The 15,882-nt window shown below is 38.3% G+C and overlaps 1 protein-coding gene across 1 annotated transcript in view; it reads left to right on the top strand.

The window, feature by feature from the left end:
• MPP7 (MAGUK p55 scaffold protein 7) overlaps nt 1–15,882 on the top strand; it is a 287,284-nt gene that overhangs the window by 181,641 nt on the left and 89,761 nt on the right. The window contains exon 6 of the mRNA XM_082740897.1: nt 4,657–4,788. Within this exon, the coding sequence (XP_082597023.1) occupies nt 4,657–4,788 (132 nt within the window). The remainder of the gene's footprint in view (nt 1–4,656; nt 4,789–15,882) is intronic.

Raw genomic sequence — 15,882 nt, 5'->3', positions numbered from 1 at the left:
CCTGCTTATGCTCTCTCTCACTCTCTCTCTCCAAGAACAAACAAACAAACAAAAGATTAAGAGAGATCTGGGGGTTGGGGGGTAAGGGCAGAGGGAGAGGGAGAGATAGAATCTCAAGCAGACCCTCTACTGAGCATGTAGCCCGACACGGGCTTCAATCCCGCAATCCTGAGATCATGACCTGAGCTGATCAAGATTCGGATGTTTAGCCAGCTTAGTCACTCAGGTGCTCCTGCATTTTTTCCATTATAAATAGAATGTACTACTTTTTGTTTTGTTTTATTTTGTGGATTTTTAACACTGTGATATTTTGTGGACTTGTCTTTGAAGCAACATAATTGTCCACCTCTAAGAGATAAGTTAGATAACTCTGCTTTTTTTGTGTTTTTTAAATAGCACTATAATTCACATCTCACATATTTCAGAATTTTATTGAGTCAATAAGTTGCTGAATTAAAATATCTGTAATTTAAAATTTTGATAGTGATTGCCAGCTTGCCCTTTGCCATAATCTGGACAGGTCCTCTCAGTGTACAGTGCCCACAGGTGTGCATGAGAAGGTCCTTTCCCCTGTGCCCTCACAAGCCCTATTTAATTAATATTCTTTTTCAGTTTTGTTAATTGATCACCCCAGGAATATATGTCAACACTTTCCCTATAGAGCTTGCCACCTTCAAGTCTCCAACAGCTAGGAAATGCTTGTCATTTTGTAACCACTATAAGAGTTAAAGCTTACATCCAGTCATTAAATCTCTGAATGGAGGGATGCCTGGGTTGCTCATTCAGTTAGGCATCTGACTCTTGGTTTTGGCTTAGCTCACGATCTCAGGGTTTTGAGATGGAGCCCTGCTTTGGGCTCTGGACTCAGTGCAGAGTTTGCTTGAGATTCTGTCTCGCTCTCCCTCTGAACTCACTTGTGGGTGTGCTCTCTCTCCCCACCCCAAATAAATAAATAAGTAAGCAAACAAACATTTAAAAAAAATCTGTGTATTTGTCAGTTGCCATATGCAAACAATAATTATTAATTACTCTTATTACTCAATAATGTTTATTAAATCTAGTCTTATTGTCTAAATCTTAAAGTCCAGGAAAAGTAATGAAGAATCAAAGAAATAACAGATGGTGAGAAAAAGGAAGTAGGGTAGTGAATAGCAGAAGGCCTCAGTAGATGAGATAGGGTGTAGGAGCTTCCTGCAGCAATGGAGATGGTGGCCTTTAGGGGAGCTGATGAAAGGATGTGGATCTCTACTGAGACTTTGTTTCTACAGGAAGCAAAGAGAGTTGTTAATAATAAGAACCACTCCTAAGCGTCACATGGCCACATTAAAGGCAAATCAGCCTCTGTGAATCACCATTCACAGGCTCGCTTTTTGATAAAACAGTGAAGTGGCATCATCTCTAGAACATGGTATTACAATTTAGAAAGGGAAAATTTGGTGGGGTTTTAAAAGGCAATAAAATAAAAAGATTTGTTGTAGTTTTTCAGCTTTGCAAAACGTGCATTTACCAGAAATTACTCATTGCCTGAGCATGTAGAATGGATAAGACTTTGTTTAAGCATGCAAAAGGGAAAAGTGAAGCTTCCTTCTGGAGGAATAAATCAGTGTTACTCATTCTTATGAGCTAGACACTTAATTCTGTGGACTTGACAGATTCTTAGAACATAGAATTGACTCCAGGGGGTCCAGAGCAGTGAAAGGCTGTGTGCCTGATGAGTTACAAGGCCTAGTGTTCAATTTCCTTTATAGTCTTCTAGGCAACAGGTAAAACCATCAGTTGTGATTGGGGTGGTTATGGCATATGGAAATTCAATTTTCTTATTTAGGTGTGTTGTCTTTCAAAAAGACAATCTGTATATTGAAGAACAAATTCATCACAGTTAAAACAGGCAAATAGAATACAAAGTTACTTTTAGTTGTCCAAAATAGAAGTGTTGCTAACCAACAATATTCGTAAAGCAAAACTATTAAGAATTAGAAACTCAATATCTATAAATCTTAAAAATGTATTTTAGAATCCAGACATGGAGATCAATATAAAGCTAAGGAGGAAAAATACATAGCTGCTGTTGTTAATATTGCCTATCAACTATAATAATCACTCTATTTTAAAAGATGTTTGTTGGCGATCTCTAAGAGTCTTAACTATGTCCAAGGTAGTTTATCATAGATATCCAGGTAGTGAGCATTTCTGATGTCCTTCATTCAACTCTTTATAGATCTATATCCATCCACTATCATTCCTGTCTTCCTGTCTGAAAGACTTCATATACCATTTTTTGTAGTGCAAGTCTCTCTGGTGATAAATTCCTTCAACTTTTGTAGGTCTTTATAAAGTCTTCTCTATCCCTTCATTATTAAAAGATATTTTTGCTGGGTATAGAATTTTAGGTTGCCAGTTTTCTTTACATATTTAAAAGATGTTGCTCTTTTATCTTGTAGTTCACATTGTTTCTGATGTGTGTTGTGATTTTAATCATTTTTTCTTTGGCTGATTTTAAGATTTTTTTCTTTCCCAGTGGTTTTAAGAAATTTGATGTTACTTCTTCTTGTTTGTTTGTTTGTTTTTTTGTACTTGGATATGTTGAACTTCTTGGACCTAGGGGCTTTTTTCCCTCCCGTTATCAAATTTGGAATATTTTCTGCCATATTTCTTCATATATTTTTTAGCACCTCTCCTTTCTTTGGAGATGCCAGGTAGGTGTATATAAGTTGTCCCGTAGCCCAATAATGTTCTGTTTACAATTTCTTACTCTATTTTCTCTTTGTGTTTTCATTTTGAAGAGTTTATAAATTGTTTTAACTCTAGGTGTTAATTTCATTCAGTGTGCTTTTTAAAAAATTTCATACATTATGTCTTTTATCACTAGAAGTTTGTATCACTAGAAGTTTGTATCTTCCATATATATGGCAAATCTAATTTCTAGTGTTTTTAAGCATTGGGGATACAGTTACAGTAATTAATTTCCTTGTCTGCAGTCTATCTGTAATTTCAGGATTTGGGGTTTTTTTAATTAATTTTTTATTTTTTATAATTTTTTATCCCCAGGGGTACAGGTCTGTGAATCACCAGGTTTGGTTTTAAATAATTCTTCCATCTGTGTAATTTTCAGGGTTTAGTTCTATGGTGTTACATTGTTCTTCATTATGAGTAGTTTTCTTCTGTCTTCACATGCCTCATAACTTCTGTCAGTAATTGATTTACTCTCAGTTGTGAGTTTTACTTCGAGTGATATTTTCATATTTTTATAGATGATATTCTTGAGGGTTGTTTTTCTGTTATATAATTATGTGGAAATACTTTGATCCTTCAGAGACTTGCTTTTAAGCTTTGTTAGATGAGATCTTAGCATTGTTTAATCTTGGATTAAGTATTTCCTACTATTAAGACAATATCCCTTTGTTAACTGTTCTCAATGCCCTGTGAAGGCCAAGCTTTTCTCCTCTGACTGAAGGAAGCAGGAGTTATTCCTGCTCTGTGTGAGCTTTGGGAATTGTTACCTGTAAGGCAGTGTTTCTTAACCTTGTAACTATTGGCAATATGGAGCTGGAAATTATTGGGCGGACGGGGCCAGGAAGGCAGGGAACTGCCTTGTATGCTGTCAGAGGTTTAGAACCATCCCTGGCCTCTGCACCAAATGGCAGCAGCATCTTCCACTCTGTGACAATCTGAACTGTTTCCAGACATTTCCAAGTGGCTACGGGGGAGTAAAATTGTTCTCAGCTGATAACCACTGCATTAATTGTTTCTGGTAATTTTTTTTATATGCATATGCCTTGGCTGAAGACTCAAAGGGGACCTCCTACAGATCTCCAAAGCCCTGTGCCTGTCCCACCATCTTCTCTTCCATACTCTCCCCTGAGAACTTTAGTGCCTTGACCTCCCAGCATCCCTCACTGTGTTGTCTCACCTTAGGGAGGCCACTGGGTTCTGCCTGGGTACCTTCTTCCCCTACATGGCCAGGAAGCTCTGGGCTCATGACCCTCACATTTGTTTCCTGTCTCTCAGGAACACTATCCTTCATTGTTCTGATGTCCAGTATCTTCCAAAACCACTGCTGCATCTTTTATTTTTTCATTTTTAGGTTTTCTGTCTTTTTTCCAGTGGGGTCTCTATTAACTTCATCTTGGCTCTCATCCTCATTCCTGAATGGTATTTTTGCTAATACATACTTCTGGGCTGTTATTTTTTTTCTAAGCACTTTCAAGATATTTCACTGGCTTCTGGTTTCCATTGCTGCTAATCAGTCAGCTCTCAGTTTTTTTGGTTTTTTTTCCTTGTATTTTTAAGATCTTCTGTCTTTGGCATTCTATAGTTTCATTATAATATGTATCTAATCTTGGGTTTCTTTTTATTTCTTTCTTGTTAAATGTAAATTTTTTCTTATGTTCAGTCAACATATAGTACATCATTAGTTTCTGATGCTGAGCAGAGAGTCAGATTGGGGGCTTGATCCCATGACCCTGGGATTATGACCTGAGCCAAAGGCAGAGGCTTTAACCCACTGAGCCACCCAGGCACCCCGTAAGAGCCTCCTTTTCAAATAGTTTCCTGTTATGATAAGTCAAAATTATAATACGTTTGATTTTCTTTATAGTTGAATGTGCTTGGGATTTTATATTTGATTAATTTTTTCCCCGATGTTGACTTTGCTAGGCTTTGCTCTCTGTACATGATACTGTGGCTCAGAAGAATTACGATCCTGTATTACCACCAATGCCGGATGATATCGATGATGAAGAAGACTCAGTAAAAATCATTCGTCTGGTCAAAAATAGAGAACCCCTGGTGAGATGTGGTCTACGTTTTGTGCTTAGATATGAGTAGATATCATGATAAAGCCAAACCTGATGGGGGCATACCATTTATTCCTCTCTTTGTAGCACAACTTTCCTGTGTTGTTAAACTTGAAAACAGAGTATACATGTCTAAAAAACATTATTTAGAAAAATGGGGAAAAAACCAAATAAAATGGCATGCATTTTCTTGGCTATAAATAGCAATAATTTGTAAGATGGGATTTTGACATTTATAAAAGAAAGCATAATGTGCCAGTCACAGCTGATTAAAGGTTAAAAGGTGCAACCAAAAATAATTGCTTATGGCTCTTCTAGAGAGATGATTTATTTTAAAGTAAAGAGACAAAATTTATCAAATGTCTATTATTTCAAAATGTAAATATCCCCATTTATTTTAGCACTAGAATTTATACAATGTCAGATTACATCAAGGGGGTTATGTTGGGCAGAATGATGCCCAGTGATGTCATGTCCTAGCCTTCAGAACCTGTGAAATATTACTTTAAATATCAAAGGGACTTGTCATGATTTGATAAGAATCTTGAGATGGGAAAAGTATCCTGGTTTAGATGGTGGGCCTTCTGTCATCACAAGGATTTTTACCAAAGTGGAAAGGGGAGGCAGGGAGGCAGAGTCACAAGAGGTAATGATTTAAAGCAAAGGTTGATGTTGCCATGAGCCAAGGAATGCCAGAAGTTTCTAGAAACTGGAAAAAGCTCAAGGATCAGATTCTCTCCTAGATCCTCCAGAAGGAACACAGCCCTGCTGACACCTTGATTTTAGCCCCAGACTCATTTTGACCCTCTGACCTCCCGAACTGTAAGATAATTTATTTGGGTTGTTTTAAGTCACTACCTTTGTATGGCACATTTGTCACAGCAGTAGGCTATGAGTACAGAGTGCATCCATATTTTGATGAAACTACGTTCAGAAGAAAAGTAAATGTTATTGTCTAGCAGTTGATTTTAAGTGTGTTGTGGCTCATTTTGTCTACTTAAGACATTTTTGTATTTAATGTCGATAATAATTTATGCTTTTCATCTGTGGTTATAAGCTCTGTACTGGTAACCTAAATATCTCTTGGTATTTATTATGAAGGTGACTTCCTTAGTAAGGCCAAACAGTATGTAGTTTGGATATAGAAAGGTCTACCTCAGGGCCTATCACCCTGAAGTGACTAATTCTTGGTGGCTTCTGTGTATCCCTCAATAAAAAGTGCATTTTTTGTTTTGACAAATTCAGGCTCTTAGATAATCGAAAGGAGTTCAGTAATTCCTTAGTAATCATTTCTTGAATCAGTCGTAGTTTCCTCAGCAAGGTTTTGGGTGTGTTGGTTTGGTGAGCTAACATTTAAACCCTCATCAGCGACGTGTAAGTCCCAAGCCTCTCCTGATCGAATTAAATCTTCCAGATGTTTGTCAGAGAAATTAGGGTACACTGCACTGAGATGTTTCAAAAGTTTTAACTGTGCCTGCTGAAAATCAGTTTCCATCTAACAAGCAATTGAATGAATTATACAGAATACCCTGAAGTGGTGTTATCATACTTTGTTCCTGAACATACCACGTGCGTTAGCTAGTGCGTATATAACCACGGAAGTAATTAGCCCTAATGTGGACATCATCAGCCTTTGTCGGTTAGCTTCTTAAAGTTTATAGAAGTAAAAACTACCCCAGGATGTTATTTAGGGGGGAGAAGTACTGTACATTTGGTTAGCAAGAATAGAAGGAAAGGCATGGGAATAAAAATTTCGAGTTTCCCTATGGTTAGAGCCTGTGGGACTGTGCAGGTGCTAAGAAGAGGCTAGAAATTGTTAATTACAACTTAACAATTACATTAAGTTGTTTAAAAACTAATTATTTCTTGGGGAGCCTGGCTCAGTCAGTTGAGTATCTGACTCTTGACTTTGGCTCAGGTCATAATCTCAGAGTCATGGAGCCTGCTTAGGATTCTTTCTCTCTCTCACTTTCTTCCTCTGCCTCCCCATGCTAAATAAATAAATAGGTAGGTAGATAGATAAGTAAAATTTAAAAATTATTTCTCTTAAGCACGAGAATTTTTTCTGGATTTGTAACATTTGTATATTCTGGAGATACCTTAAATATTTCTTGGAATTGTTCAGTTTCTTATTCCTGTATCATGATATAATTTGGCAATTTTGTATGCTTAAGAGCATTTTCTTTCTATTTTTTCATTTTCTCTCTACTCCCTCTTATGTGGTGTGTTTAAAAATTCTAATTCCATTGCATTTTTATCCATTATTCTTATTCTGGTTTTTGCCTATTTTTACATAAGTTTAAATTTTTTTTTCTCTATTTCTCCATTATTTAAAAGTAAATTAATAATCAAACTTTTTCCCCAAACTTATGCAGCTAACTTCTTCGCATGCTAGGTTTATTTTTTATACTGATATTCCATATATAAGGCAATTTCAAGTGCTTCTAAGTTATTTTACTTTAAAAAAAATTATTTTAGTCACTGGTCCTTTGTCTTCCTAGTAAGCCACAATTCGCATCTTTTTTGTTCAAGGAGCTGTATTTAAAAAACAAAACAAAACAAAAAACTGCAAATAGAAAACAACATCTACATGGGATGGAGAACTCCCCCAAATTATTTGTTAGGATTCCTGAAAAAAGTATTAAGATTTCAGATGTCATTTCAACCTTGGAATATGAGGTCAAGGAAGGCAAATTACTTGTCTTGAAATTTTTTTCATCCAAATGTATAATTATTATATTATTTTTAGTTTGGCAGCTATTGTAAAGTAAGAGTATTGTATGAATAAACTTAAAGTTTAAAAAATGAACTAGTCAGGGGCGCCTGGGTGGCTCAGTGGGTTAAGCCTCTGCCTTCGGCTCAGGTCATGATCTCAGGGTCCTGGGATCGAGCCCCGCATCGGGCTCTCTTCTCAGCAGAGAGCCTGCTTCCTCCTCTCTCTCTGCTTGCCTCTCTGTCTACTTGTGATCTCTCTCTCTCTGTCAATAAATAAAATATTAAAAAAAAAAATGAACTAGTCAGAAAAGGAGAAAATAGTCATTTTCAACAAGCTTGTCATTTTGTATTTGTCAAATGTCATTTGTCATTCAGAGAGTTTATTGGAAAAGCCACAACCACCAAAGGGGTAGAGGGTTGGGGGAGAAGACGACACTGGGAGAAGAATGAGTCTGAGGCATCCTTAGGAGAATGAATCCAAGCAGTTAAGAATCAAATAGTTAAAATGAAGGACGCCAAGCTGAAATAAAATTCTAGTGATTGGATGGATAATAAATGTTTGGCAAATGATTCAGGAGGAAAGGCTATAAGATTTAGCAATCAGGGGGTTAGTTTATCAGTGTTATTTAAGAGTGTAATTTTGGGGGCACCTGGGTGGCTCAGTGGGTTGAAGCCTCTGCCTTCGGCTCAGGTCGTGATCCCAGGGTCCTGGGATGGAGCCCCACGTTGGGTTCTCTGCTCAGTGGGGAGCCTGCTTCCTCCTCTTTCTCTCTCTCTCTCTCTCTCTGCCTGCCTCTCTGCCTCCTTGTATTCTCTGTCTGTCAAATAAATAAAATCTTTAAAAAATGTAATTTTGGGGGCTCCTGATGTCTCACTTGGTTAAGGATCTGACTCTTGATTTCAGCTTAGATCATGGTCTCAGGGTCCTGGGATTGTGTCCTGCATCAGGCTCTGTGCTCGGGGAGGGAGTCTACTTGAGAATTCTCTCCTTCTCCCTCTGCCCCTCTCCCACCCACTCACTCACTCCTGCCACACACACTCTCTCTCAAATAAATAAACTTTTTAAAAAAATATAATTTTGTTTGTTAGACTGAGTTATAATGCAGTGAAAAAAATACCAAGCTTGCATTAGATGACCTAAATGGGAAGCTTTATGGTATCACATATTTTCTCTGTATCCTTATAGGAAAAAGTCATTTAGCCTCTCATCCCCAGCTTCCTTATTAGATCATCAGGAGATATGCCTCTACAAGAGTGTTTTGAATATCCCCTAGCATAATGTATTTGAAATGCTTTGTAAGTTTTTCATGCATTACCACACGTTATGTGACTGTTTCACAGAATGATGACATGGTAGGAGCTCTAGATGACAATTATTGAAGGAGAGGGCCATTTGCAGGGAAAAGAGGCAGTGAACACAGATCATGCAGGTATTTGCCATGGAAAGGTGAGAGGGAGATAGTTGGAGGGAAGCGATGGTTAAATGAATGAAGAGGAGAGGAAAGACACTGGTCAGGATGCCGGGAGCAGACCTGTCCTCCCTCCCCATGATGGTAGAATAATCTGTATCCGTTTTATACAGAAATAATAATAAATACTAATTTTTAAACAAGCTTAAGAAAATGACATTCTGTAGTGAGTGAGTGGATTATGATCCTGAATTCAGTTTCTGGCATGGGTTGTCTTTTCTTCCTTCAGAACTGCGGTGCTCGATCTCAGTATCCGAAGAACTGCCTGAGGTGATTACCTAAAATGCAGACTTCCCAGCTTCTATCCCCTAGAGAGTCTGCATCAGTAGGTTTCATATGGGGCCTGGAATCTAGATTTTTAAAAAATGTCTCCAGTATTCTTGATGTAAGTGTTTGGTAGATGATACTTAAAATCATGTTGATTTCAAAGGTTCAACCTGAAATCACCTGTGCTACCAGCTGAAGGAGGAGATCTTAGAATATTGGCAGTCTTGTAGGAGATGCAATCTTTATGTAGAACATCATGATAGCCCAGTCTCAGCAAGCCTCTTTTGTAAACTAATTTACAGCAGTAACAAGACACATTTAAGCAGAATTAGAGAATAATTGGATGCTTGGGTGGCTCAGTCGGTTCTGTGTCCAACTTTGATTTTGGTTCAGGTCATGATCTCAGGGTTGATGAGATCAAGCCCTGTGTAGAGCCCTGTGCTGAGCGTGAAGCCTGCTTGAGATTCTCCCTTGCCCTCTCCCTCTGCCCCTCCCCAGCTTGTGTGTGTGCACTTTATCTCTCTCTCCAAAATCATATGGAATAAGCTTAGAATATCTACATAAGAAAATATGGAAGAACTAAAACATTTGATACAATTTTAATTCATTTTTGCCTTTGTAGACTTTTGTATAATATGACATGTCATGTGTTCTCTTTTATTGAGTTTTTATTTTCATGCAACTACGTTCCACTGGGAATGCGTCCAAAAACTGTGATAAAAGAGGTTTGGGAAGCAATATAGAAGTAGAACTCTTTAAGAATGAAGGGATCAAAATGAAGATTGAGTCAAGTGCAGGTGTCATGTAGAAAGTGAGAGGTGATTTCTCCGAGTCTGTAGTTCACCCTCGAGGGATAAGGTAAAATCAGCAGATAGCAAGCAGTTCTGTTTCAAGATTCTTATCTCCAGCAGAGTAACCCTTCAGTGTTGGCGTGCTCTTCTTTATCTACGTAGTCTAGAAATGATTTCATCCAGCCCATGGCTTTAAAAGTAATCTGTGTGTCAGTGACTCCCAGTTCTGTTTTTCTCTCAGATCTTTTTTCTGAGTTCTAAATTTGTATGTCCATCTGTGTACTTGATATCTCCATTGGAATGTCTGATGGACATCTCTGTCTTGACATGTCCAGAAGGAAACTGATCTTACCCCCAAATCCATTCCCCTTCTAGGATTCCTCCTCTTAGTTGATTACAATCCCATCTTCCTCACTGCTCAGCCAAAACCCAGAGTCAGTCTTTGATACCTTTCTTCTTTGATGTCCCATTTTTGGGTCCATTGGGAATACTTTTGGCTCTGCCAATAACATCCAGACTATTCATCACTTCTCCTCCTGCCAGTCAGATCCAAGCCTCCTTCATTTTGACCCTGGAGTATTTTAACAACCTCCAGTTTGTTTCTTTACTTTAGCTTTTACAGTCCTTCACCCTTAGACAATAGGTCTCAGAGTGAGGCTGTTGGATTATAGCAGTTCTGCTGTTCAGGTTCTCCCTGTTTCTTTCAGATTAAAATCCAGAGTCCTCACAAGGATCTACATGATCTGGCTCTCTGTTAACCATCTGGCCTCAGTTCCTATTGCTTTTCCCTTCTTTCTTTAGTCCGCCACACTGCGTTTTTTTGCTTTTCTGGATCATTCTATTCATAGCCCCATCTCAGCACTTTTTTGCTATTTTCATCTGTTCTTTCTCTTTGGTTAACTCCCATCTCTCTCTCTCTCTCTCTCTCTTTTTAAAGAAAGAGAGGGGGAGGGACAGAGAGAGGAAGAGAGAGGGTTTTTTTTTTTTTTTAATTTATTTGACAGACAGAGACCACACGTAGGCAGAGAGGCAGGCAGAGAGAGAGAGAGGAGGAAGCAAGCTCCCCGCTGAGCAGAGAGCCTGATGCAGGGCTCAATCCCAGGACCCTGGGATCATGACTCGAGCCAAAGGCAGAGTCTTTAACCCACTGAGCCACCCAGGTGCCCCGAAGAGACTATTAAGCAGGCTCCGTGGTCAGCACAAAGCCTCTTTTAGGGCTCTGTCTCACAATGCTGAAATCATGACCTGAATGGTGGACCTAGATACCCCTCCCCTTCATCTCCTTTTTTTTTTTTTTTTTCTTTACTCAGTGACATTTTCTCATTGAGGCGTGTCTTTCCACTGTTTTTCTTCCACCTGCCCTGGCATTCCCAATCTTTCTCACCTTGCCCTTTCTCATACCCATGGTGTTGACCACTTTTTAACGCACCTTATATCTCATTATTTCATCTTTTATTGTTCTCTCTTGTTAGATGTAAGCTCCACAAGGGGCCAGAAATTCTTAGTTTGTTTCATGACTGTATTACAAGCTCTTCAAAAAGAACCTGGCACAGAGTAGGTTCTCAGTAAATATTTGTCAACTTCACTGAGTCACAGAATAAGTCAAAAGGACTAGCAGTAAGGGGTGCCTGGGTGGCTCAGTCAGTTAAGTCTGCCTTGGGCTCAGGTCATGATCCTGGGGTCCTGGGATTGAGCCCCACATCGGGTTCCCTGCTCGGCAGGGAGTCTGCTTCTCCCTCTTCCTCTGACCCTCCCTCTGCTTGTGTGCTCTCTTTCTCTCTCAAGTAAATAAATAAAATATTTTTTTAAAAAAAGCCGGGAGTGGGGGGAGACTAGCCGTAAGCACAACAAACTGAATGGTCCAACATTGAAAAATAGTATAATTTCTAGTGAAGAAAGAGATTTATGCCAGTTACCTAATTCTGTGTTATAAACCACCCCAAATTTTGTGGCTAAGACAATAATATATTATTATATTTTGTAGTTTTAGAGTTTGATAGGCTCAGTGGGTGGTTCTTATTTAGAGTCCCTCACATGTACAGTTAGGTGGTGGTTGAGACTGGATTGTCTATGAATTTCATTCCTAGGATTAATGCCTGGGTTGGGATGGCTGAGAAGTTGGGGGCTGATCAGTCATCTCCTAGGTGGTACCTCCATTTGGCTAGTGTGAGCTGACTCACAGCATGGCAGGAGTCATGATTTCTGGCAGGAGTCATGGTATCTGACTTCCCAAAGAGCCAGTATTTCAAGAGGCCTAGGAGGCAGCTGCAATTCTTCTCATAGCCTTAAATGACTTAAAACCATTTTTGCCACTTGATATGGGAATATGGCATGCACATACAAAAAGGGAAGGAATTTTTGATCTCCATCATAGATAAACTACTGCAAGGGCAATGAACTTATAAATTTATGAGTAAAGGTATGGAAAGCTACAGGGTAAGCAGTATTAAATAATAGTTAAGATTAAAAATAAGCAATTCTGATGAGTTTGCCTTAGATAAGTCCTGACTTCACTGCACACTAATTTTCTGATCTTAGACAAATTAGAGCCATTTGTGATTACTTTCTCATCTATAAAATATGAATAAATAGGGACTTGGGTTCAAGAGGGCGTGTAGGAAGATCCTGAACTCCAACCCTCCCTCCCATATATACAACAAATGCACAACTGCATATAGAATAATTTGAAAAAGACCAGAAAACTGGATGAACAGAACCTCTAAAGGGCAAAAAGGACAGCATTGAGATGGATAGGAGAGGGCCATCTTGCCAGAAACAATCCACTGTATGTTCAGTGATCCACAGTGAAGGAGAATCTAAAAAATACAGAAGTTTTCTCTGAGTGAGGGGTTTGTGTTCCACATCAGGCACCCCAAACCCTTAGATCATACATGAGAGAGATGAGGACCCTAAATGCCAGACTTTGAAAACAGAGATTATGTTCAAGAAAACCATGGAACTACAGGGAATGGAGAACTGGCTCTTAAGGGTTCATGTGTAGACTCATTCACCCAGGGACTCAGTGGGAAAATTTTAATTTGAAAAGCACCTAGACTATATGTGAAGGAGACCCACTTACTAATCTTAAAGTGCTTGTCTCTCTTTTGTCAGAGAGGCAGTAAACTTTTGGAACTTTTCCCAGGAATGGAGACACTGGCATGTGCCGTATTTGTGACCTTATCTACCTTGTTAAAGTTGGTGAGAGTGGGAGTCATTTGGGAACTAGACCTCTAACCTGCTAGAGATGCAGGATGTGGCCAGCTGAGAATCCTGCCAACCCCATACTGCAACTGTGGGTCCCAGCTGGGCCAGCCAACAGCCCTGCCCACCCCTTTGCCACAGTGTAGCCTTGTGCCGCTCAGGGCAGCCATGCATTACAGCCAGGCTGGGCACTAGCCCACCACACTGCTGCATCACATGTGGCAGGGTTATATCTACTGTGTGACAGAAGATTCATGCATCCCATACAGGGGATGCTTCTTGAGCCCCTAGCTCTGGTCAGAGGGGATTGAGTTTCTAGGCCATATGACATCTCCTTTGGGAAAAGTTTTCAATTAGCAATAATCGCGCCTCGGATGAACCTCATTGGCTACGATACTGCCACTGCGCAAAGCTCACTCTTGCAATACTAGAAGTGATTGATTTACCTAGTACATAGAAATAAACACAGAGAATCAAGCAAAAATGAGACATAAAATGTTCCAAATAAAACATGACAAAACATTAGAAAATGACATTGATGAAATGGAAAGAAGCAACATATCTGGTAATTCAAAGTGGAATGGTCATAAAGATGCTCACTGAAGTCAGAAGAAAATTGGATAAACGCAGATCCTCAACAAAGAGAAAATATAACAAAATTCCCAACAGAAGGTACATAGCTGAACAATACAGTAATTGAACTGAAAAATACGCTAGAGCAATTCAACAGACTGGATGAAGCCAAAGATCAGATCAGCAAGCTGGAAGAAAAAACAATAGAAGCCACTCAGAGCAGCAAAAAAGAAAATAATGAATGAAAAAAAGTGAAGATAATTTAAGGAACCTTTGAATCAATGTCAGATGGAATAACATTCACATTATAGGGTTCCAAATACAAAGTAGACAGGGCCAGAAAGCTTATTTGAAAAAAATAATGGCTGAAAACTGTTCTAATCTGGATAAGAAAATAGATCTAGAGCTCCATGAATTCCAGAGAGTTCCAAATAAGGTGAACCCAAAGAGATCCATACCAGGACACATTATAATTAAAAAAGTAAAAGAGAGAATCTCAAAAAGCTGCAAACAACTTACTGTGTCAAGTAAGACTATCAGCAGATTTTTCAGCAGAAACTTAGCAGGCCAGAAGAGAGTGGCATGACACATTCAAAGCGCTAAAGGAGAAAACTTCTAACCTAGATGTCTCTACTGGTAGGTTTAGTACTCAGATTTGAAGGAGAGATTAAAATTTTTACAGATAAGCAAAAGCAGAAACAGTTCATCATCATTAAACTGGCTCTATCAGAAATGTTAAAGGGACTTCCCTAAATGGAAAAAGAAATGGCACTAATAATAAGAAAGTGTATGAAAGTAAAAATGTCACTGGAAAAGGTAAATATATGGTAAAGATATTGGATCAATTGCTAATAAGGCAAGTTTACTTACAAAAATAATAAAATTGACTAAAACTAAAGTAATTAGTTAAGGGGAGGTGCAAAATAAAGAGGTATAAAGTGTGACCTAAGAAATATAAAACAAGGGAGGCAGGAAGAAAAAAAAAATGTAAAGTTTTAAAATATGTTCAAGTTAAGTTGCTGTCTACTCCAAACAGACCACTATATACACAGGAAGTTATAGGTGGACTTCACAATAACCACCAAGCAAAATTTATACTGAATACACAAAAGAAAATGAGAAAGGAATCTAAACAATTTAAAAGGAAACCATTGAATCGCAAGGGAAGGGAGAGAAAAGAAAAACAGATGGGAACCATGAAAACAGCCAATAAAAGGGCATTGAGTATGTATGTACCTGTCAGTAATTACTTTAAATGAACTTAATATTCCAGTCAAAGACAGCGGTTGAGTGGATTAAAAAAAAAATCCATATGCTCTCTTTAAGAGGCTCACTTCAGAAGTAAGGACATACATAAACTGAAAGAATGGAGAAAGATACTCCATGCAAATGGAAACAAAAAGCTGGCATAGCTATACTTAGAACTGACAAAATAGACTTTAAAACAAAAACTATAGTTAATAAAAAAGGGTGTTATGTAGTGAAAAAGTTCAATCCAACAAGAAGACATAACATTTATAAATATATATGCACAAAATATAGAGGCATATAATAAAGCAAATATTACAGACCTAAAGGGAGAAATTGACAGTAATACAATAATATTGTATTAAGTAGGAAACTTTTAAAATCACACTTACATCAGTAAGTGTGGATACATCTTCCAAACAGAAACTCCATGAGGAAACCGTGGCTTTGAACAATACATTAGACCAGATGGACTTAATAGATATGTACAGAACATTCCATCGAAAAAGAACAGAATACACATTCTTCTGAACTGCACATGGAACATTCTCCAGGGTAGATCATGTTAGGCCACAAAACTGGTCTCAAATTCAAGAAGATGAAATATCAAACATCTTCACCCACAATGGTATAAAACTAGAAATCAATTTTAAGAAGAAAATTGGGAAAACTCCCAATATAGAGATCAGACAACATGCTGTTCAGCAATCAGTGGATCACTGAAGAAACCAAATAAGAAATGAAGAAGTACCTAGGGATAGAAATGAAAATAGGAACACCACAAATCCAAATATTTTAAATCCGTGAAAGTGATTCTAAAAG

The sequence above is a fragment of the Mustela nivalis genome (genome assembly GCF_964662115.1).
Source record: "Mustela nivalis genome assembly, chromosome: 7".
Lineage (NCBI taxonomy): Eukaryota > Metazoa > Chordata > Mammalia > Carnivora > Mustelidae > Mustela > Mustela nivalis.
The sequence above is the reverse complement of the archived record's forward strand: the minus strand, read 5'-3'. Positions and strand labels throughout refer to the sequence as shown.